Source organism: Helianthus annuus, chromosome 10 (genome assembly GCF_002127325.2).
Source record: "Helianthus annuus cultivar XRQ/B chromosome 10, HanXRQr2.0-SUNRISE, whole genome shotgun sequence".
NCBI lineage: Eukaryota > Viridiplantae > Streptophyta > Magnoliopsida > Asterales > Asteraceae > Helianthus > Helianthus annuus.
Genome location: NC_035442.2, coordinates 48,790,642 through 48,815,154, shown reverse-complemented (window position 1 = coordinate 48,815,154; position 24,513 = coordinate 48,790,642). Strand labels below are relative to the sequence as shown.

The window sequence follows — 24,513 nt, the reverse complement described above, 5'->3', positions numbered from 1 at the left end:
TTGTTGCTTCATTTAATCGTCTGTAGTCTATACAAACTCTCCATCCTGTGACGGTTCTTGTCGGTATTAATTCATTTTTTTCATTACTTATTACCGTCATGCCTCCTTTCTTTGGGACTACTTGAACGGGACTTACCCATGGACTATCGGAGATAGGATAGATTAGTCCGGCGTCAAGTAGCTTGATGACCTCATTTTTAACCACTTCTTGCACATTGGGATTTACTCTTCGTTGTGGTTGTATTACTGTTTTGTAGTCATCATTCATTAAAATTTTGTGCGTGCACATGGAAGGATTTATTCCTTTAATATCTACAAGCTTCCAAGCGATCGCATTTTTGTGTTTTTTAAGAAGATTAACTAATTTTTCTTTTTCTACGCTACTTAATTTAGACGAAATAATTACAGGTAAATTACCACCTTTGTCTAGAAAAGCATATTCCAAACCTTTAGGGAGTTCTTTGAGCTCAATGGGTGGGTCTTTAGGAGACACCTTATTTTGTGGTTCATCTAGGTCAAGAACCTTAAAGGTTTGTTCTATGGCGACCTCTTCTTCAACAAAGTGGTCATCTTCTTCAGTTGTATCGGGTGGCTCATCTTCATCTTCAATTAGGGGGTCATTATTGCCAAAAGGATATTTGATTGAACGCTCAAGATCTATGTTCCTTTTGAATGCCCCTAATTGAAGAGGTAGATTGTTAAATTTCCGGTTTTTCAAAGCTTCATGAGTTTTTACAAAAGGTTTTCCCAAGACTAGAGGAGCGTCATCGAGGATGACAAAGTCGGTTGGAATAACCATTTGATTTGTTTGAACCAAGACATCCTCAACTACACCGATTGATTTTATTACTTTCCGATTGGATAGAAAAACGGGTATTTGAAGTGGAGCAAAATCACTAATACTTAGCTTTTCAAAAATGTAGTTTGGCATTATGTTAACACAAAGATCTTTATCAATGGTGATATTACTAATAAATGAATTTTTAAAGAAACATGGAACCGGTGTAATGTTAATTTTAAAAGGATCTTCTTTTATTAGCGAAGTTTGATCATTAGTTAACCTAACACTTACCATTTCTTCAATTTTAGTATTAGTGTTTAGCTCTTTTAAAAACTTAGCATGAGGGTAACTAAACAATGATTTTCAAAAGAAGGTGACAAGAGATTAATTTCTTCAAAATTAGACTTTTCTTGTAATTTAACGTTATCGACCTCACCCCTTTCGTTGTTTAACTCATGTGTCGGTTTTTCACTTATTTGTTCTTCCATTTTTACATTTTCAACTATCTCCACGTTATTATTACAATTTAATTCTTCTCTTGCGCGGGACTCCTCTTCCCTTGCGCGAGATTCTTTTATGCAACGTTCGATAGTCTTAATGTGTTCTAATATCCTATCGGTCACTTCAGTGATAGAGAAAGGATCGGGATCCTTAAAGCTTGAATCCGGTTGTTCGATCCTTGGTTCCTCATAGTACCCATATGAAGTAGATGGTTCACACCATTGTTCTTCATTATAAGTATATAATGGATAAGGGTCGTAATTTTGTTCTTCATAGTACTCATATGAGGTGGGTTGTTCACGCCATGGTTCCTCATAATAAGTGTATGAAGGTGGTGGCTCATATCTTGACTCTTCAAAGTATGAGTATGAAGGCTCATACCTTGGTTCATCAAAATATGAGTATGAGGAGAAGGTTCATACCTTGGGTCTACATAGGATGTGTATGAAGTTGATGGCTCATACCTGGGTTCCTCATAGTGGTTGTATGAAGTGGACGGTTGAAACAAGTTACAATATTGTACCGAGTGCGGGTTACCACAATTAGTGCAATAGTCTCTCATATAATCATCCTCCTCATAGGTGTAGTTGTAACCTCCTGAGTATTGATCCATACGGATCACTCAACAGACCACAACTGACTCTCGGAACCAAAAAACAAAAAATAAAAATGGAAACAGAAGCTGGACACGGCCCCGTGTTCAATGGACACGACCCCGTGTACAGAATCTGTATCTGGGCGTTTTAATTAAAGTTACTGGTCTCGTTGAGCATGGGGGTGTGTTCAGTGAGCACGGCCCCGTGTTCAGTCTCTGTATCTGGGTATCTAACTAAAAATATGCAGCACGGGGGCGTGTTCAGTGAGCACGGCCCCGTGTTCAGGCTACTGTAAATGCAAACTAAACTAAAATGCAGAAAAATGTGCGCGCGTTTTAAAAAGGTTTTGAAAAACTGATTAGGCCGTCGATTTTAAGCTTTCTTAAAATCCTTGTGTCCCCAGCAACGGCGCCAAAAACTTGATGCGTGTCAGTGTGTATATGTTTTAGATGTATATTTTAAGCCCTTTTTATACTTTAGCCAAGTTTTAAATTTATAAAACACGATATTCACTAACACTAAACACACATATGGGCAAGTGCACCCATCGTGGACGTAGTATAGTGTTGGTAAGATACCGAGGTCGTCCAAGGACACAAGAGCTTTTAGTACCGGTTTATCCTCAACGTCTAACCAAATCAAAATGTTGGAAAAGATTTTTAAACTAAGAAAATAAAAACTAACTAAATGCTGAAAAATAAAATAAAAATAAAAACAGATAGACAAGATGAATCACTTGGATCCGACTCGTGTATTAGTATAACCTTTGATTATTTTCACACTTTTGCACTTGTTTAAGAGATTATCTTAGTTATTGTAGTAGGCCCCTCTTTTGAAGGCGGCGTTACCCTCAACCCAGTAGTTTGAGTCAGCAAGGATACAATCCTAAAGGGTCGGATTATTGAAAGATAATGAATTAAGTTATTAATGCAAATTATGGTAGGCCCCTCTTTTGGAGGTGACGTTACCCTCGACTAAGTAGTCTGAGTCAGCAGGGATATAGTCCTAAATAGCCGGGTTATAGTATTAATGGTAGTTAACTTATGAGGGGGTCAAAGAGTTTGGATCCCCGCCATCCAATACCTATGGGTATTGAAGGAGATCCTACTAAATTTGACCCAGGTCCCTTGCAGGACCTCTAAACGCTGAACAAGGGCAAGACCCTTACCAAACCGTTCCCTTAACCCCCGACCAGGTAGCCAACATACCTCCATATAGACCGTGGAGATATAAATGGTGAAAATCTTTTATTTTATATAGACAGTAAAAGAATGCCAAGACACCACGGACAAACGATAAGGAAAAGTCACCTTCAACATAAGCAACTAGTTATTAAAGTCATTAATACAAAACCAATTAAAAAGTGCAAAAGATTAAAAATAAAAAGTATTATACTAAACACTTGCCTTCACCAAGTGATGTAAGAGACTTAGGCAAACATGGCCTTGATTGTCAAGAACTCTTACGATCAATCTTGGATCCCGAGACGACTCACACACTCTATGATGGACAATGGATGATGGTGGTGGATGATGGTGTTATGGTGGTGGTGGGGTGGTGGATGAAGTGTGAGAGAGGTGGTGTGCCAAGGGATGAGTTGCAATGAAACCAAGCACTCCTATTTATAGGCTGAACAGGAGCCTGGGCACGGCCCCGTGTCCGCTGCACACGGCCCCGTGCCCGTCTGACAATCTCTCTCCTCATTAATTGTAATTCGCAATTACAATTAATGCGCCTGCAGTACTTTCGCCACGCCCCCATGTTCACTGGGCACGGCCCCGGGGTGGGCAATAGAAGCTTCTATAGGTTTGTCTTTTCTGCTGCTTCTTGGGCACGGTCCCGTGCTGGCTGAGCACGGGGCGTGTTCAGTCTTCTGCTTTCTCTGTTTTGCTTGGGAGGATGCTGTCGAGGGGTCGGGCATTCCACTTATCTTCCTTTTCTTGTATTTATGTTAGATTTAGTTGTCTTTTTGCTTCTTTTGTTAATTTGGGCTCACTTAATCCTAAAAAATACAAAAGGAAGACAAAAGCACTCTTTTTCCAACATTAGTACTTAAAAAGGGTTAGTTTTATGCCTCATTTGATGTAATTTATATGTTGCATTTTACACACATCACAAATCCAAACCCTAATTTGCTCCCTAATTTGCTCATCACGAGATCAGAGCAAACCTTCAACTTATTGGCTGATCGACATGTCTACTTCTTCCAACTCTTCATGTAATACCATCCAAATCCCTAAAATATTCAAGGTGGACATGGATGGGAAGTTGTATTGTCATCACGAGATCAGAGCTGTTATTCGCGTAGCAGGAAGGAGAAGTGTTCGATGTGGTGCTGAATTTTACGGTTGCTCACAATGGCCGGTAAGTCTTGTGTATCCATGTATTGAATTTAACTTGTTTTTGAACTGACGACATGATGTTAGTTTGTAGCGAGACGACTGCAAGTTCTTTATGTGGAAAAAAGATTTCGACAAATTATTCGAAGTTCATTCAACTTGCAGCTCAAGTGCAGTTACAAGAAGTGATGCTATGACCGGGAATGAATATAATTTGCAATTGCGGAACAACTTGCTATCTCAAGAGAACAATATGTTGAAACGACAAATTTGTGCGAAAGAATTCATGTTGAAGCAGCAGTTTGTGTTTAGTTTGTTTGTTATCATTGCCATGTTGTTTTACATAGTGTATCGAATTTAACTTGTTTTTTATTGTAAGTTCTTTGACGTGAATAAATGTAGTGAAGTTGGGCTTTGATGTCTTTATTTGTACCATATGTGCAGACCATTAGACCATTTGCAGACCACAAGAGACTTTGACTTTGAAACAAGTAAACAATGTAGTGAAGTTGGGCTTTGATGTCTTTATTTGTACCATATGTGCAGACCATTAGACCATTTGCAGACCAAAAGAGACTTTGACTTTGAAACAAGTAAACAACTACCAAAACAAGTGTGCAGACCATTTGACCATTTGAAACCACATGTGCAGACCAAAACAATACAGCATATGCAGACCATTAGACCATATACCCCTGTGACCATATATATGCAGAATGACCATATACCCCTGTAACCATATATATGGAGACTAAAACAAGTGTGCAGACCATGCAGACCATTTGAAACCACATGTGCAAACCAAAACAAGTTTGCAGAGTATGCAGAATGACCATTATACCCATGTGACCATATATGCAGACCAAAACAAGTGTGCAGACATAAGTTAACTGCAGAATGACTTTAAGTTAACTGCAGACATAAGTTAACTGCAGAATGACCATTATACCCCTGTGACCATATATGCAGACCAAAACAAGTGTGCAGACATAAGTTAACTGCAGAATGACTTTAAGTTAACTGCAGAATGAGTTTAAGTTAACTGCAGAATGACCATTCTACCCCTGTGACCATACATGTGCAGACATAAGTTAACTGCAGAATGACCATTCTACCCCTGTGACCATACATGTGCAGACATAAGTTAACTACAAAATGAGTTTAACCAGTTTAACCATTCAAAAGATTCAGCACAGCAGTCATAAATTTACATAGTCATAAGTTTACATAGTCATTACACAACCAACAAAAGATTAACCATTAACCATTCATAACATATTAACTAACTGCAGCCTTCTCCGTTGGTCTTCCCCTTTTACTTGGCCTTCCTCTTTTAGTTGGCCTTCCCCTTTTACTTGCTTTTTTCCTTCCGATTTCTGCCGCATTTTGAGAATCTGTTAACATTAAACAAATTTAGGAAACAATCATATAATCAATAAACCAACTGAATATATTGAGTTCACCTTTAACTGTGCATTTTCTCTTGTTGTGACCTCTTTCTCCACAAATCCCACATGTCATTACAACCCCATGCTTAGTCAGTTTGCCTGGTTTCTTGGGATCCTCATGTGGGTCCCTCTTTCTGTTTTTCTTAGGCCTACCAGGTGCCTTTTTGATTGGAGGTGGATCCATTGGATAATCAACCTTCGGCCAAAACTTTTCACTAGGCAATTGTGGGATTGAGTACTCATAAGTTCTCATGTATGTTTCTTAGTGGTAACATGGGTCAATATAATCCTCAGCATTCTTATGCAAAAATCCAGCCATAGCACACGCATGCTTACAAGGATACCCCCTTAATTGCCACATTCTACATGTGCAGGTCTTATTTTCCAAGTCAACTGTAACATCATCAACATCTCTAACTTGGAAAACCTGATAAGATGAGGGGTATACCTCACACCTAAAGGCTGCATCTTTTGAGAAATCAAGTTTCTCCTGGATATTGGGGCAAATGACCACATCTTTCGCTTCCATTTCAGTTCTTTTGATAACTAACCTACTCATGATTTGAACCCTAATGTCCTCTAGCATGTATATAATATGCTTTGACCTTGCAGTTATGATATAACCATTAAATATTTCTGCCATGTTGTTTACTATGACATCACATTTAGTGTGAGTTTTCAAGTAGCACCTGTTAAATGCTTTGGGATCCTGCTTTAAGATTGCCTCTACTGCATCCTGGTTTATGGCCCTCATTTCATCAATGGCTTGGAGGTAATCATGTTCACAGTATGCTCTTGCAGCTTTCCAATACAATTCCTTGAGCTCCTCATCCTTAAAATTCTCGTGCCAATTTGCATAATTGTTCATTGTAATAATTGACAATGGCTACTACCTTTTGTTGATCTGAGATGAATGTCCATGCCTCACCACCATCACTTACACCCAAACACTTCCTGAGCTCTTCCATAAACCATTCCCAGCTATCGTTATTTTCACCATCTACAACTGCCCATGCCATTGGATACATCTGATCATTAGCATCTCTGCCAACTGCAGTTAACAACATCCCTCCTAGGAAGGTCTTTAGAAAACAACCATCTAGACACAAGACCTTCCTACATCCAGCTAGAAATCCTCTTTTCACACCATCAAAACACACAAAGAGTCTGAAAAAAGTTTCACATGTGGTTGTGGGATCTAAGTTAATGAAACCTGGTGGTGCAGTAACAAGCACAAATGTTGATGTTGGGTTTACTTTTTTCAAAATCTCCATGAATGCACCAATTTTGCTATAATGATCCCTCATTGATCCATGAAGTTTCTTATGGGCACATGCTTTAGCCTTGTAGGCCAGCCACTTGGTGATTATTACTTTATACTTATGTTTCACAGCCAATATGATTTCCTTAGCCGACCAGTTGGGCTTGGATTTAAACACTTGCAGGAACTCATTAGCTATGAACATTGCAGTTAGCTGTCTATTCTTTACCATGCTTCTTTGGCAGGTATGTGTATGCTTCACTCTCTTTACCAAGTAACACTCTTTCCCTTTATGAAGTGAACAATGTATAAAGAATGAACACCCTTTAACACAATTGACAACAATACGGCCACATGCAGTCTTTTCGCTCTTTGCAAGGTACAAGTTCCTACCATTAGCTACTGAGTACTGCCTCACTGCCTCTTTAAAGGCCTCCCTTGATGCAAACCTTATTCCCACCTTCCAAATAAATTTCTTCCAATTTGTATGTTCACCTACAGATGGGACTGCTTCCTTGTACTTCTTGCCCATGATATCATCATCCTCACTATCACCAGGTGTTAAAATTTCCCCGTCAGATTCCTCGTAACTACTGTTTCCATCTACCCTTGCCTCTTCACTTTCATGCAAATTACCCTCAGTTTCATGCAAATTACCCTCTGTTTGTCTTTCATGTACTACCTCATCAAGCACTTTCTTTTTGGCTTCCAAATGTATCTTGTTTGCCTCTCTAACTGCATGTTGTGACTGTATCCACTCAACATCCTCTTTGTCTGACTCTAATCCATGTACATCATCTGCAGCTTCCTCTTCATCACTGGTCTCAACTAGTTCATCATAATCTTCATCATCAGAATTTGACTCTTCATCTTGCACGATGAACTCACTATCTTCACTATCCTTGTCTGCTTGCTTACCTATTGAGTTAGAGCTGCATCCAGGGGAAACCCTAGAAGATTGGGCTTTTAGTTTACTGGATTGGGCTTTAGGTTTACTGGGCTGGGTAACAGGGTTACTGGGCTAGGTAACAGGGTTGGGCTGGGTATCAGGTTTAATTGGCGTAGAAATGGAGTGGGCTTCAGGTGCACTCAATTGACGTTCTTGAACAAATACTTCCATAAATGTTTCACTCTAATTAGAAACCTTCTTAACCAACTCCAACACATCTCTATCATCACAAAAATGCCTAATTTCACCATCATCCGCATCTAACCCATACATATGAAAGTTCCTTGATTTATAGCATTTCGTTTCCAATGCATAATCTGCTAGCTCAAAGTATGAAATGTGGTCTACATCAACTTTAATTAACCTAGATTCACCCCCAACATACTGTGGTACACCAAAACCTAACTCAATGTAACCACCATACCAAAGCATAACATCAATCGTTTCCCCCATTGCATAATCTACTAGTTCATGTGAAATCTTACCTTGATCGTTGTTTAAACTTGATGGATTTTTGATTTAGAGAAGCTAGGTCACTGTCGCCCTCCTTGATCGTTCCCTCCAAAACGAACAGATGAACAATGCCAGGGTCCCTCACATTTTGCTTCTTATAACATGTCTTAGCCACGTCATATAGTCCACGTAGGATTAATGATGCCATGTAGGATGGAAGACTAACTCAGTTAGTCATTTTTTAACTGAGTGGTGAAATGACAAACAAAATTAAAAGTTTCGGGTGTCACAGATCAAAGTGTTAGTTGCGGGTGTTATCGGCCAACTCTTCAAAGTTAGAGGTGTTAAAATCCAATTGGCTAAATAAAAATCAACATTTGACCGGTATGTAAACATGAATTTCCTTTTTGTTCAGATTTATCTAAGTTTTATGTTATCAATTTTATATACCATTCGTATATTTTGTTAGGTTTTGCTTTTAAATTTCACAAGTCGTTTTTGGAGAAACGTTTCCAAAACAATGATCATGTATACAAGTCGTTTTTGGACATGTTGAACATGTATCGGAAAGAACAAAAGGGCATCAATGAAGTTTACCATGAAGTTGCTGCACTTTTTGACGATCAACCCGATCTTCTAGACGAATTCACAAAGTTTATGCCAGATGCATCTGCCGCCGCATCCGCGCATAATGCTTCGTTGGGACGACACCGTTACGATGAACAACGGAGCTCTGCAATGGGTCCACATAAACAGGCGCAAATGGATATCAAGGTAATGTAGTTAATTTTTACAAGTTTTTCACTATGTTGATTTATCATAAGTGACTAAGGCTGTGACTTTGTGATGACATTAGCCACGAGGAGGCAGCCGACAAGATCGGATCAACGGTTCGCATCCCAAGCTGGATCTAAATGCTGACGAGGATGACAAAACATCGATGAAGTTTCACAAGGACCAGAGAAAGCGGTCTGAAAAAGAAAGCAGGGATCGAAGAACCTATGATCAGGATTACAAAGAGCCCGATCATGATGCTAATAGAGACACGCATCATATCGAAAAACGAAAATCTTCAAGCAAGATTGAAGATTTTGGAGTTCATTCAGGTGTGGCCGCGATGTGAAAATATAGGTGAATGTCAAACCTTGGTTTAAAAAAGCGTGCCTTAAGCGCGCTTAAGCGCAAAGCGCATCTAGGCGCAAACCCCATCGCCAATGAACCATTTTAACCTTTTATTATATGATTAGTATTTTTGTAAATCTTACTATTATATTTTCATATTTTAATGACTAGGGTTTAATGTGTGTAATCTCATGTATATTTGAACAAGCTTTTGTCCAAGGATTATCAATGACTGAATCAGTGATATTGGTGGACGAGCAATGGGGTGGCTCCATAGGTGGGACATTGGTGGACGAGCAATGGGGTGGCTCCATAGGTGGGACATTGAGAGGCAAATGGTTAAGCAATTAGGCAAGATGCCATTAATATAAAGCTAAAGCATTTGATGATAAACATCAACTAAGAGCCAATGCATCTGCTGGAGTGAATTCTTTTGATAAAAAAGTAAGACTTACAGGTATATTTAGCTTATATTTTTCATTTAGTTTCAGTTAGTATTTGCAAATATTGATAGTTGTCGTGATGTTTTAAAATACAAATGCTTTGATTTTGGTCTAGGTGTTTGGATGTTTGTTTTCAAATTAAGTATTTTGACAAAAAGCATGAAATATATAATTGTATTACATGTTGCTTCAATGAACTTTACATCCAAACAACGCTTACAATAGATTTACTCATGAAAAAGCTTTTTATGTCTTGAATTGGATTCCATTACAAGGAAGATTGTTTAGAAGGTAACCATAATTTGATTAGTTGAATCCTATAGGTTCAGTTGCTGCATTTGTGAGTGTCTAATTTCTATTCTTTTTTCACATAAAACATTAAAAAAGTCTTGCATTTGCAGATATATTTATAACTTAAAGATTCACATAAAAAAACAACCTAATATTTTTTCTCAACATACTTCATTTAGAAACAGCTCATTACATATCAAAAGTCTGTTCTTAAAAGTTGTTTTTGTTGATAACCGGGTGCACCTTACATTTTTAACTGTTTACATTTCTAATAACAAATCGGGTTAGGGTTTGAACTTGAACCAGGTTCAAACCGGGTTGAAGTGAAGATTAAAAATGTCAAGCTGGGTTGAGAGTGAAACCGGATTGGGTTCAACCCGGGTTAGTGGTTTGTAAAACTCAACCCTATGAAACCAGTTCGGGTGGTTTGTAAAACTCAACCCTATTAAAAAAATCTTTACAAAATATAATAAACATAAATAACTAAAATATTTTATATATTTTTATAATTTTATAATTAAAACATAATATCGTTACTTTTTTTTTTTTTTTTGCTTTTTGCAAAACAATTCATCTTCTTCAACGTAGTTGTAGTTTAGCATATTGTCACTTTTTTTTGTAGTTTAGCATTTGTTCTTCATCACTATTGATGCCCGTGTGTAAAATAGTTGTTTACTTATTTGTCGAGCGGGTTCATTAAATAGGGTTTAAACAGATTTGACAAACCGGGTTGTTTCATGCGGGTTATAAACTGTCGAAGAAGATCGGGGTAGCTAAAAAATCCAAACCGAGTACTACTCTACGGGTTGAAAAGGGTCCAAGCCGCGTTGGCTATAAATCGGGTACAACCCGGGTTCGGGTTGGATAGGGTTGTCGGGTTCGGTTTCTAAGCCGATTTAGGGTTACACCTCTATTCGTGATCATCAAAGTGACAATATGCTTCAAAGGAGCTATCTGAACAAGAATTGAGAAAGGATGATAAGTTCTCAGGAGTTTATGTTGCTTACTTTCGGGCCTTAAAGCCTCTACATAGCATTAATGGGCTTGAAATGTTTGGGTTATCTTCTCCCCCCATTATGAAGGTATATAGTTTTTTGAAACACTTATATGTCCACATTTTGGAAGCTTTAAATGAATAATTAGTTTTGAAAAATGATAACAAAAATTGTGTTATTTCACTAATATTGTTGTTCAATAATGTTGTTTGTTTCAGGCGATTGAGGCTCTCGATCCAGAGCACAGATGTTTGGAGTACTGGAGCAGCAAAGGCAACCCAAATAATAGAGATTAGAGATGCTGCTGACTTTTTTAGGCAAGAACATGAGGTTGACTTTTGACTTTTTAGTCTTAGTTCTTTTGGTTTCTTATTATAGAAATGAGCAGCAAGTGGTAGAAAATTGAAGTTATAGGATCTTTACCTTTTCTGTTTAGAAAAATTTCTAGCATACATCTTTGGTTCTTTTTTTTCTACATTTATTAAACAAAAAAAAATAAGGGTTTTCTTTAAAAAAAATTACATATGGGATTCTGAGAAAAGTGTACATATCAGTTTAGTTTTGATTGATTGTTTGTTTTAGCCCAAGCCCATTACAATAATTTCCTATGTATGTATATGTATGTAAGATACAAGGCATATCTACATTATGTATGTAATTATGTATGTATGTATGCATTAAATCGGATGTTACAGTTCCATTTATGTGACCCAAGACGGATCGATAGACAATCTGACCCATTTAGGCCCATTGTGCCAATGTATAAAAATTAAATCTTTTGCCTTTTTTTTATTTTTCGAGCAAGTACCGGAACTACAACAAAGAATCTCAATTATTTGGTGTACTCTCTATCATTTTCCTTAATATTTCAACGTACATATAATTAAAATATTTACGTCAACAATGTTAAAGTATTTATTTTTCTTATTAGCCACCCGTGTAACACACGGGTACTTAGACTAGTATATATATATATATATATATATATATATATATATATATATATATATATATATTATAAAGCATTTCATTAGGGACTTCTTAAAACTTAAGAGGTACAAGTAGAAATGCTTAGAATACATCACAAAAAGCATGTATTATTTATCTTTTAGGGGTAAATTTGTCTTCTTCCCACAAGGACTTCTTAATGAGAGATATAAGTATTAGATGGAATTAATGTAAATCAGTTAATGAGAGATTATATAGTATTAAATGGAATTACTCTTCGACTTTTTTTTTCATAACATCCATCGGACATTACTTTAATAACTCTTCTGTCACACCCTGTCTTTTGCGGAAGCGTATGATGTGTGACTGGTTTAATATCATTGCATTCAATCGTAATAAACAACTACATGATCAAAACGATGTTCATCCATTCATAAAATTTAAGTATTACAAACATTGTTTATTCAAGTTTTTAAAACACAACCCTCGACTAGGTTACAAAACAACAAAAGTGGATGACATCTAAGCTTCTAGCTACGACACATGCGTCCAAGATCCATCTTGTTACCTGAAATACATGTAATTTTAGAAAACATCAACAAAAAGTTGAGCGAGTTCATTCGTCTAGTTTGTGTACTGTAATCTTGTAAATCTTTGAGAGACTCTTTTGTAAACAGGTATGAAAAACGTGTATGAACATGAATGTTTTACAAGAACTTTAAGGCATGTGAGGACATGAGGAGTACTTGTTATGACTCCTTGTCGGAATACTCGTTTTGATTCCTTGTCGGAGTACTCGTTCTGACTCCTTGACTATGTCGATTTCCCTCGACTGTGTCGATTTCCCTCGGCTGTGTCGATTTCCCTCGGCTGTGTCGATTTCCCTCGGCTGTGTCGATTTCCCTCGACTGTGTCGATTAACCTCGACTGTGTCGATTAACCTCGACTGGGACTCCGAAGCACTACTAGGTACTAGTTGTGACCACGAGTGGGGTTCTGCCGTACCCGTTAGATCTAACCCTCGTCCCTAATTAATGAATGTTTTTAATGGCTTGGTACTAGTTTTCACCAAGACTTTATGGCATTTTTAGTATTTAGATTGTGCTCACATGATCTAGTATTTCATAGGCGTTTCATACCGTTTAAGCATTTGTAACATGTATTTCACCCCCGAGAGTTATAAAACCAAAAACAGTTAAAGAAAAGGGGGAGCATGAACTCACTGTTTTGAGTCTTCAATACTCGTAACTCAAATCTCGTCAGCAAATACCTACAATGTGCTAGGGTCTATTAGACGAGCGGCCGTGCCTTGCCTTAGTATTCATGTTTTGAGTTACGTTTTCTTTATGTCTTTACGTCATCCGGAGTTATAATACTTTTCAAGTATTTGTTTTCATGTTTTCTTCCCAAGGATGGGAGTATTTCACGCATGTATTCTTGTATTCTTGTGTTCTTGCATTTTTAGTCTCCAAAATAATATGTTTTCACTTAGAAGATATACGTAGACTTGTTTTGTCCAAAATAATGTACCGTCAAGAAAATATATATTTTTCTTCAAAAAAATCATATATCTTCTAAATATTCTAAGAAAATATATTTTTACTTCCAAAACTAATATATTTCCTCTTTGTCGAAAATATGATATGCTTTGTAATAATAAAAATCATATTTTCACTTCTTTTGTTTCCAAAATAATGTTTACCAAAAATATATTTGTAATGGTATTTTCCGGAATATTTTATAAGTTACGTTCTTGTTTGGTTGTCAATATTTAAGCGTGTAACTTATATACTTTATTCCTTGTAACTTTTGGTATTATTTTGGTGTTGTAAACTCTTTATATTTGTGAGTTATATTATTTTGAATCCTAAAATAATATAACTATTTCACATAATCACACACAAGTGTCTTAATATAAAATATATTCTAAATATATATTTATCCATTTTTGTTTACAAAAACCAACCTCCAATACTTGTATTTTTGTAACAAAATCTATGGCAAAGTTTATGTTGAAAACCATAGCTAAAACTCACTTGCAAATACTTGTTTAGAAAATATTTTTCTAGGTGTTTATATTTTTTTAGAAATTTTGCCATAGTTTCCCCTAAAAATGGAGGTGTCTATGCTTTCAAAGCATATCATTTTCTTTTAAAATCATCACCATTCATCAACAATTCATTCAACACTTACCATATGTCAAAAATATGAAATTTACACTATGTCATGAACTTGAAAATTTACAAAAATTTGTAGTAACCTACTAGTGTGTTTAGTAAGCTTAGTTACCCTTTAAAGTGTGGTTGTTTATTTAAAAACATCATTTTTGAAGAATTTAGATCTTTACAACTTGTAAAATATTTTTCTAAAAATATTTCTTCTTGCATTTTTCTTGTTAAATACATGTTTATACACTTGATTAACCACTAAAAATGTGATTGGTTTCTTTAAGAACCAAGTTTATATAAATCTTGTAATTTAACTTTGTTTCTTGAGAAAACTAGTTTTGTAATCACCCATTTAGAAGATTCATAACATGTTTCATACTTCATCATACATAAAAATAACTTCATTTTTTTTTTCAAGTTCATGTTTACATAAAGGATGATCATTATGATTTTCTCAAGATCTATCCTTATACTTGCTAGATCATGTGTTTAATCATCATTTAGCAAGGTTCTTATTATGATCAACATCATAAACACAAATAATCAATCATCAAGAAGCATAATAACACTTAACAACATGATTTCTTATGATTTTTAAGCTTATGTTTAAGTTTCATGTTCAAGATTCATAGTGTTCTTCAAGATTAGTTACTTATATCATTCTTTAACCAACTAAATGAGGTGTAAAATGGAGTTAGATGATTTTACCACTAGCTCAAGGCTAGGGATGAACAAGAGAAGAAATGAGGTGGATAAAAGCACTAGAGAGAGGTCCTTCCAATTTCGTTGCTTACAACCTTCTTAGATAGGCCCGAGACACCTTAGAATTACCTTGGATTACTTGGGATTGGATTGAAAATGGAAGTGTGAAGAGGGGTGATTGGGGCCATGAGTATGGAAGAGAAGAAGAGGGGTGATGCTTGTTGAAAGATGTTGGATGAAATGGGTTAAAGTCTTAAGGTCTCTTTTATAAACTTCCAACATAAGTATAGCATATGGCATAATTGTGGGTATATTCCCCAACATGATCTAATAAAATAATCAAAGAAATCAAATGTGGGAACTATGTCCCCTAACCGGTCATCAAAGTGGGGGGGGGGGGGGGGTTTCTAGTTGGATCTTGATGGTTAGTTACTTGGTTAAGTTGAAATGTAAGAGTAATAGTTAGTGTTTTAGTGTTTAGTGATTTTTAAGATGTAATATAGTGTTTAGGGTTCATAACTAGCTTCATAACATTAAAACAATGCTTCTAGTAATATTTTAGTGTTCCGGGTAATGTTCGGTTGTTCGGTTGGTTACCGGTTCGTTAAAGTGCTAAAGAGTGCAATTTAGTGTGCTTTATGTTATATTTTATGATAGTTTCGTTTCCCGACACTTAGGAAAGTATTCTGGACCATCAAACCATTTTTCTGCATTATAATTAGATGTTTAAATGCTGAAAATAGCTGAATTTTAGTTATTTTCTGCAAAATTCTGCACTTTTAGTGTGTTTTAGGCACTTTCATGCACTTTATCTATCACCTAGAAAAGCAGTTTTGTGGTCCTTACTTCCCTACACACTATACTAGTGTATCACTTGGTCTCTGGCTCGTACTGGGCCTCAAAATATTGTCTGTCTATGTACTGAACATCGTCAGTATTTTTTTTTTGTTTGTCTAATAATGGTGCCAATTCTGTTCTGTGCATTATTAGCACTATATCTGTTGTATGTAGCAACGAATTTGAAATGCCATTGTATGCATATAACAGTAATAAAAAATTCATTTGTCTTGTAAACTAGATCATGTATAATTATTACAGTACAGATTACTGTTTAATTAGTATACGGAATATACGGAAAAATGACGGTTGTCACATCTTCGACTCCTTTTTTTCATAACATCCATCGGACATTAATTTAATATAAGTAATAATAATGTTAAATATGATACACATGAGATGCTTGAATATATATTATTGAAAAGAAAATGTGAAGGTTCAACATAATTCAAAACAAGTAAGGACTAAACGACAAATATAGTTGATCTCTTTTTATGCTTGTAAGTTGTAATGGAGTGTTTGAGAAACACCATGGCATCCGAGTGACCGGCCGTATTTAACAGTTCTTCCGTAACCGAAAAGTTAATGCCATCAAAGGGGTGAATTGCAACCGAATGTAATAATTATTATAGTAATGACCATCATTGGGCAATTAACTTTGGCTGATTAACTACCATATCATAAAGCGATCGTTCCGTCTAAACTCTCTAATATATATATATATATATATATATATATATATATATATATATATATATATATATATATATATATATATATATATTGATCTACAAACTAAACCTGTCATTTTTAGAAATCGATCAGAAAGTTTGGATTTTAAGTTTTTGTTCGAATCGGCAAAGAACTGGAGGTGCAAACTAATTTAAAATGTATGTCAAATAATTTTAATATTCCATTTTTCCTAAACAGGCCAAGAGTTTATGTATACACTTGGTTAACTAAATTAACGTATTAAAATATTAGATATTTTCAAAACGCCCCATATATATAATGATATTTATACTGTATACACACATGTATTTGTAACAAATAATAAATAACATGCTCCTTGTGGGAAAAAGACAAAATTACCCCCCAAACCTAATTAATATATGTATCGTGTGTTGTATACCAAACATTTCTACTTGTACCTCTTAAGTTTTAAGAAGTCCTTGGGGAAATATTTTATAATATAGTATAGAGAACTGGAGGTTCAAATGAACGCCGTCGCACCTCACTTTTCATTCGCGAGTTCCTGAGTCGTTAGTGTTGGTTTAAGGTAACCAATTGGATTTAATCTTTATTACTAGAACATATTTATCAATCCTTTATCTTTGGACTTCGCTCTTTTATTTGTTAGGGATGGAAGATCTGTCGGCAAATTATGGTAATAACGGGGAAGAAGATGACATTGTAGTAAGATGGTTAATTAAGGAAGGCTCATGCGGCTCATGCTACTGGTGGATGGCATAGAGGTAATATGTAGGGTTTAAACATGGAGGGAGGTGTGGAGTAGGTTAGGTTTGAGGAGGCCTGTTTTGTTAAGGGTCTACATATTCACACACCCTAGTCCATATTTACACACCCTCGTATACGCCTCGTATAGGTCTATACGTCGCGTATAACCTTTCAATTTCCAAGAGAATCTTTGATTATGTCATATTTTGTCTTATATGCCTTGTATAGGCCTATATGGGGCGTATAGACAAAAAAGACCATTTTACCCCTGAGCTAGGCCTAGACTGGGGGTAAATTGGTCTTTTTTGCGTCTCTTATATGCCTAGTACAGGCTTGTATGAGGGGTATGTATATAACGCAAATTACCATTTTACCCCTGAGTTAGGCCTAGACTGAGGGCAAAACAGGGCTATAATGGTCTTTTGGACCACACTATAAGCCCAGTCTAGCCCTATATGCGGCATATATTTTTAATTTTTTTGTTTTCTCTTTTTAATATCCATAACACTAATATTAATTATAAAAAACTCATATTAATTATAATAACACTCATATTAATTATAAAAAACTCATATTAATTATAATGACTCTAATATTAATTATAAAAAAACTCATATTAATTATAGAAAACTTTTTTTTGTATAAAAGTTTGCTAAAACGATTAATATTGTATAAAATGGTTGTTAAAAAAACCTTATATACGCCCCATATAGGCCTATACGTGGCATATATGGGGCATGGGTCATATATGAGACCTATACGAGGGGTCCTATACGCCCCGTATAGGCCTGTACGAGGCATATTATACGGGGCGTATAGGAGCAGTCAAACCAAAACTGACATGAGTCAGACACTGAGTTTGATGTAACCCTATACGCCTCGTATAGGCCTATACGAGGCAAAGGGTGTCTAAATAGACAGATAGGGTGTGTTGATCCATGTGTTAATGTCAAATGTCGTTTCTTTTTTTCCTTCGTGTACGTGTTTTCTTTAGTATCTTGCTAAAGTTCATTTCTTTGGGTTTTTTAATAAAGAAACCTCCACTTGGTTGCTCATAACAAAAGATGGTTTGTAATATTTTTTTAACGGTTTTCTGAAAAGAAAAGGAAACAAGAAAGGTTTGACTAAATCGAAGATATGATTAATCATTCTTACATAAACGTCTATATCAATATGGAATATTTGATCAAATGTAGGATTTTATTTAAAACTAGTTTTATACATAGTGCCACGTTGCGGCGCGCTCAACCGAATCATTCTTGGTATGATAACATTTACGTTTTACATTATAACCCAACACGATCATCCTAAATTGAATCATTCTTGGTGTAATAACATGACAAATGCATCTTTAACAAAACAAAATCATATTAAATTGTATCAAACACAAAAAAAATGTACCAATCGACATCAATATATGAAAAAGGAGTCTCCACAAAAGAGAATTCTAATACATCCAATCATCGAGATTAATGAATATTAATCATAGCACATGCCTAAGATATGTTTACCTTGAAAAATGACAAGACAATGAAAAAAGAACTGCGATGGCCATAGCAAATATGCTAATATTCGATGATGTTGGTGGTGTTGAAGCTTTAACAGGTCTTCTTTTCTTCAAACACTTCAACCTTTCAACCATGGCTCGCTTTTTCATGGTCTGTTCAGCAATCTCCTTAACAACCAACTGAAAATATACAAAATGTTAGTTATATATATAATATTATGAGTTCTTCAATCGTATTCGACTGAAACACTAATTGGAAAAGCTTTAAAACACAAAATTGTATTTCAATAATGGATTTTTTTTTGAACGGTGAGAATCTTTAACATGTTGTGAGAGAGATTTCACACCCTCCTAAACGTAGAGTACTAACCCCACTCCATTATTTAACTTGTATTTCAATAATGGATATTAGAAATTAAATAATGGGTCAAGACGGGTTCGGGTCAGAATAGGCTAATTTAAAACTGTTTCAATCTGGTATACTTCTGACATATTTGAGCCGTTGTTACTCGTAAGACATAAAAAAAATAACCCACAGTTGCCTGTAAATAAGTAGATTGGCATGAATGCAATTATAAGTAAGAACATACTCTTCTCCTTCAGCGGGCTCGTTAATTGAGGGAAGAAAATTAGCCGGAGGCACCAGCTGAAAATCTTGCTTTCCCAACTCTTGGAGCATTGGTTGTGCACATATTCATACACACACATAAAAATATATATATAAAAGAGAGTGTCATTCAATACCTGCAAGATGTGTGGATTAGCTTGCACTATTACATAAAAATGCTTGAAACTGTTGGTTGTTGCGCATGAAATACAGATTGCTAGTAGCATCCATAGGTGCATTCCCACTCATGCCAGGAAGACTCCACCCCAAAGTTAACAGTTTTATAATTTAAGATATTCCAAATTTTTAAAGAAAATGAAAATACCATTAATGAACATCTGACGCCCATACCGAGTAAAAAGATTCAAAGGTTTGCATTTGGCCGGGTTGGCGAAGCTGTTGCTAGTTGTGCGGACTAAACTAATGAACATCTGACGCCCATACCAAGTAAAAAGATTCAAAGGTTTGCATTTGGCCGGGTTGGCAGAGCTGCTCCAGCTTGTTTGATGCCCTGAAGAAGATCATGCAACTCTGGTATGGCCTAAATAGCATATAATATGATCACATGTTACATTTTTCATACAAAAGTTCATTAGCCATATATCATTCCATTTTAGCGTCAACCATACTAACTTAATACGGTCAACAACAGATGAAATACAATCAACAAAGTAAAGCTGAGCAAGTGTGTTTCACGTGCTTAAGTTTAGGCTTTTCTATATTCGATTGAGCAAAGACAATTTTGCATTGTCCCCTGTTATCCTACTATTACCATCTACACCAAAATAACATAAGGAAATAATGAAAATTCAATGAAATCTCCAACCAAATCTATACATCCACACGAATACATTGGCGTAAATTGATGAGATTGAGAGGATTTGTATAAAATTAGAACCTGAATCGACGTAGTTGAACCATTACTGCTAGATTGTTTATGAATACTCATTATGCATATATATGTAAAATCAGATATAAGAAACAAAGGAATTGAGCCACAACTCACCTACCCTAAACCTTGTTCAGATTTTCGCTTCTTCCTCCACCAAGGAAGCCACTACCAAAGGCGTTGTTGCAAACTCTGTCTCTGCATCAAACAACAACTCTTTTCACTCTAATGCAACAAAGCTAGCTCCCAAGACGAAGAATCCGATTTGTGTTCCATAGAGGATCCGTAGCACAAACCTACCTGAAGACACAATTTTGAGAGGAGCGAACACAACAATAATATTCATCAATTCGAAGGCAACAAAAACTAACCTATACAGATAGATCATATGAGAACAACTTTAAATGAAGTATAGTTGTCTGTTCATCCCAGCTAGTAATTGAGGCAGTGCAAAGAAAGCGTAGTTGCAAGTGTTTTGCTGGGTTGCACTGCAGAAGTTGTTCTAGGATGATTGTGTTCCTTGTTTGAATTGAAATCGTGTTAAATATGTTCCTAAACCTGCATGAATGGTATTTGGTTTGATAACACTAATGTAAATCCAAGTAAGACAACCTGCTTATTGTTTCCTATAAATTTGGAAAAACCATTTGTTTACTTTTTTCATATATAGTTTCTATTCATAAAGCAACCAAAAAGCAATGTATATTAACCAATTTCTATAATTAAAATAACTAATTGTTTACTGGCATCTTTTTATCGGCCAATAGAATCAATTCCGAGCACTCTCAGGTATCCACCGGACCAAACGGAGTATTCCGAGAGTAACCCAAGTCCACCACCAATTCTAAGGGAAAACCCGGTAACCCACCCGCCTGGAGGCACGACAGTGAAATTACCAGTAAAACCCGTTTGGCTCAAGGATCGAACTCAGGTTCCTTACTCTCCTGTCATTGCTCACAAGTGCCTCACTCCGCACAAAGTGGGAGTTGAACCTACATCTCCCAAGAGAAATGCAAGCCTTCCACTATTGATCGACCTCTTTTATAGCATAAAAAGCCGACTAATCAAGATCAATGCAATAGAAAATGGATAGAATTATATAACTATAGCCATTATGCTTGTTTTAGTACATCTGCCTGCTACTGTATATATATTTTTTGTATGCAAATTTTAAAAGCATATCAAAACAAAGGCTTATTATTGTGGTATGCATATTTAAATTTTAAAATTCATTTCACTAAAACATAATGTATAAAAGCAGAAATAGCCCTTGAATAGTTAAATCCTATCAAAAGAGATACAGTGTCTCTATATAAAAGGGAAAAAAGCCATGCAAAGACTAACCCATGTTTGTCGCCTATGCAAATCAAACAAAAAGATTGGAGAATATTATTAATGTGAAAACCCCTTTGTAAATTGTGTGCAGAAAAGGAAATCGGACATCTTTGCGGTGGGTTTGGTGGATTTCTAATGGGAACCGCCAAGGTAAACCAATCAGCGCCAACAGCCATCCAAATCTACCAATCACCCCATGGAATGGAACCACTGGTCGCAATCCCCTACAAATACCCTTGTACTCTCCACTGTTGGTTGTTTCTGCAGGGAGGTCACCGGAACTCTTACCAGACAACCAATCCTTCATGAAACCCTACATCAAGTGGCTGATTTTTGTCTCAGTTGTAAACCCTCACTATTACCATCAATCCACCATCATCGTCGTCATTAGCTGCCACCAGATCTTGTTCCTTCAAGCCCCCTCTTTCTCTCGCGTGTGGTGGGTTTTTGAAAAAATGGAGAATGAGCAGTGGTTTTCAGTGGGGTGTTGAATGCGTGGGCTTGACAAACTCATACACGTGGCCTTTAAAAACTCGGCCCAATAGAAGACTGCCATCACCTCTAAAGTCTAAATCACTATTCATTTTGTTGCTCTATGAATAGATTAAGATAAGATTAAGATTTAAAATTATGTTGCTGCTAAAAAATTGATATACTTAGGAAATTGACTATTTTGTTAGACTAATTATGTATATCTTATAATTTAGATAAAATACATCATATTATAAAAGTAGGAACTCTTTGGATCAGTCAGTTGACTTTTGGTCTAGAAACCGTATTACACACAGTGAACCACCTTCGGATCGAGGTAATTATCTGTTCAATTGTATCCATATTTTAGTCACGTAAGACAAACACAAACTCAAACCAAACGTAAATGAGTTGAATCGTTTTCTTTTTTTGCCACTATAGTTTTATACGAAGAAGATGGAATGGCTACAAATATGGGGAACCCTTCATTGCATTTTTTTCTTATATTGAAGACACAAAAGAGAAATAAGGCTGCAAGATTTCGATTTTCATCAATGCGTTGTAGGAATGCGATATTTTCATCACACTATTAAATGGATAAACCTTTTGTATGATTAAATTTGATATTTGTATTAGGTTGTACAACATCCCATGACATTGTTACTTCACTGACCACGTGATAGCCTGATGCATATCATGTTATCGTGTATTGTCGGCTCCGCCGCAACGCGCGGGTTCCCCACTAGTAGATTTACAATTGAAAACCCAGTCTACGTTAGATGACATATAAAGTATATTAGTGGCTAACGTTTACATAATCAGAATTCACGAATTGCGCATGTAGCCTACGGATAAAGCAAAATGAGAAAAAAAGTTTGGCTAAACTAAGAATTTTCGCATCTCATATATTGATACTAAAGACTTTTATAATCAACATCCAGCCGCAACGCGCGGGTAACGTCAACTAGTTTTTTTAACATTTATTAGTTTATAACATGTGTTATAGTTTGATAAAGCACAAAAAATTATTTAAAACAAGCACCCACGGTCCCCACAATAGAGCCAAAAAAAATATTAATTTACATAAATCAATTGTATATAAAACAAGTACCCATCAATCAAATGAATGATAAAGAAAGGGTTTCTATATACTGGGTCTTTGAAACCTGAAAGATTTTAAATCATCATGATGACCAAGGTTCCTACCATCATGTGAAGATGAGTCAATCTCTCATATGTTCTTTTCTTTTTGTTTTTGGGTAAATTGCACTTTTCATTATTAAATTTCAATCGATGCTCTTTAACTTTAATAATTACACTTATAATCCTTTTTTTTTAAAACACATATCATTTGGGCCTAATCCAGTTAAAATTTTCTGTTAAGTATGACACATGATGATAAGTTAGTAATATTACTAATTATTTAAAATATATTTAAACAAATAAATAAAATTAGATTTTAAAAAATAAAATATATATATATACAAGACATAAACTCAATCTCTCTATCTCAGTTCTCTCTCTCTCTCTCTCTCTCTCAAAAACAACCCCCACCCCCACATATTAAGAGGATTCTGTCACAGGTAGAGAAGAGAGGCCGGGGATGAGAAAAAAAGATGGAGAGTGATTTTTTATGGTATGGCAGCGGGGTGGTTTTGTCTAAGGGGATTTTGTCACAGATAGAGGGGGGGGGGGGGGGGGAGGGGATGAGAAAAAAGGAGAGTGATTTTTATTTTTTGTTATGTTGGTGGTGATGTTAGAATAGGGGCACCAAGATTTAGAGAAAGAAAGATGAGGTAGAGAAAGGATGGTCTACGTATTTGTGTTTATATATATATATATATATATATATATATATATATATATATAGGGAGAAGATCATGCGAGAACCACCTCTTATTGTGAGAACCGCGAGAACCAATGTGAACACATCAAAAATGCCTAAAAATAGCTAAAAATCACACAAATTTTTTTTTAAATATTTTTTATATAAAAATCGCTACTTTTCGAAGCAAAAAAAAAATTTTGGCCACTAAAAGTAGCGATTTGAGCATAAAAAATATTAAAAAAATTTAGATTTTTTTAGGTTTTTTGGGGGTTTAGTTTTTAGCATTTTAGCTTGGGGGGGGGGGGTTTAGTTTTTAGCATTTAGCTTTAGGGGGGGGGGTTAGGTTTTTTTAGCTATTTTAGGTTGTGTTTACATTGGTTCTCAAGGTTCTCACAATAAGGGTGGTTCTCACATGAGCCCCTCCCTATATATAGTTTTTTAATTTTTTTTTGGATTTAGTTTTTTAGTTTTTATGTTTATTATTTGGGTGTAAAATGACATAAACGTCATCACATGAGGTGCATGTGACAAGAATTAACGTTTTAAATTAACCAAGTTAGTACTAAAAGACCTAGGGTGTAATG

The 24,513-nt window shown here is 35.7% G+C and overlaps 2 protein-coding genes and 2 long non-coding RNA genes across 6 annotated transcripts; 3 read left to right on the top strand and 1 right to left on the bottom strand.

Annotated features, from left to right (window-relative positions):
- The first annotated feature begins 3,999 nt into the window (after window positions 1-3,999).
- LOC110881678 lies at window positions 4,000-4,632 on the top strand. Its single transcript, XM_022129868.2, has 2 exons — window positions 4,000-4,242; window positions 4,312-4,632. The coding sequence occupies exons 1-2, from the start codon at window positions 4,072-4,074 to the stop codon at window positions 4,576-4,578; spliced, it is 438 nt and encodes a 145-aa protein (XP_021985560.2). The 5' UTR covers window positions 4,000-4,071; the 3' UTR covers window positions 4,579-4,632.
- A 4,231-nt stretch (window positions 4,633-8,863) lies between these two features.
- On the top strand, window positions 8,864-9,451 carry LOC110881555 (paired amphipathic helix protein Sin3-like 2). Its single transcript, XM_022129777.2, has 2 exons — window positions 8,864-9,102; window positions 9,185-9,451. Exons 1-2 carry the CDS (start codon window positions 8,878-8,880, stop codon window positions 9,449-9,451), a joined length of 492 nt encoding a protein of 163 aa, XP_021985469.1. The 5' UTR covers window positions 8,864-8,877.
- Window positions 9,452-11,190: 1,739 nt separating this feature from the next.
- On the top strand, window positions 11,191-11,631 carry LOC110881679. The gene is made up of 2 exons (XR_002559849.1): window positions 11,191-11,266; window positions 11,398-11,631. It is a non-coding gene; the product is annotated as an uncharacterized LOC110881679 (long non-coding RNA).
- A 7,043-nt stretch (window positions 11,632-18,674) lies between these two features.
- On the bottom strand, window positions 18,675-22,131 carry LOC110884937. 3 transcript variants are annotated; one of them, XR_004868784.1, is made up of 5 exons: window positions 21,640-22,131; window positions 20,667-20,853; window positions 20,417-20,595; window positions 19,390-19,947; window positions 18,675-18,979 (listed from the first exon to the last, which is right to left on the bottom strand). It is a non-coding gene; the product is annotated as an uncharacterized LOC110884937 (long non-coding RNA). The 3 variants fall into 3 exon arrangements; XR_004868782.1 differs by having other exon boundaries at window positions 20,413-20,591; XR_002561725.2 differs by having other exon boundaries at window positions 20,413-20,595; window positions 21,640-22,130.
- Window positions 22,132-24,513: the final 2,382 nt, after the last annotated feature.

Excerpts from the sequence above, each read along its gene's own strand:
- LOC110881678 (XM_022129868.2), top strand. The coding sequence starts at position 4,072 with ATGTCTACTTCTTCCAACTCTTCATGTAATACCATCCAAATCCCTAAA. Across the intron at positions 4,243-4,311 it reads ACGGTTGCTCACAATGGCCG|CGAGACGACTGCAAGTTCTT; the intron begins GTAAGTCTTGTG and ends GTTAGTTTGTAG.
- LOC110881555 (XM_022129777.2), top strand. The coding sequence starts at position 8,878 with ATGTTGAACATGTATCGGAAAGAACAAAAGGGCATCAATGAAGTTTAC. Across the intron at positions 9,103-9,184 it reads AGGCGCAAATGGATATCAAG|CCACGAGGAGGCAGCCGACA; the intron begins GTAATGTAGTTA and ends TGATGACATTAG.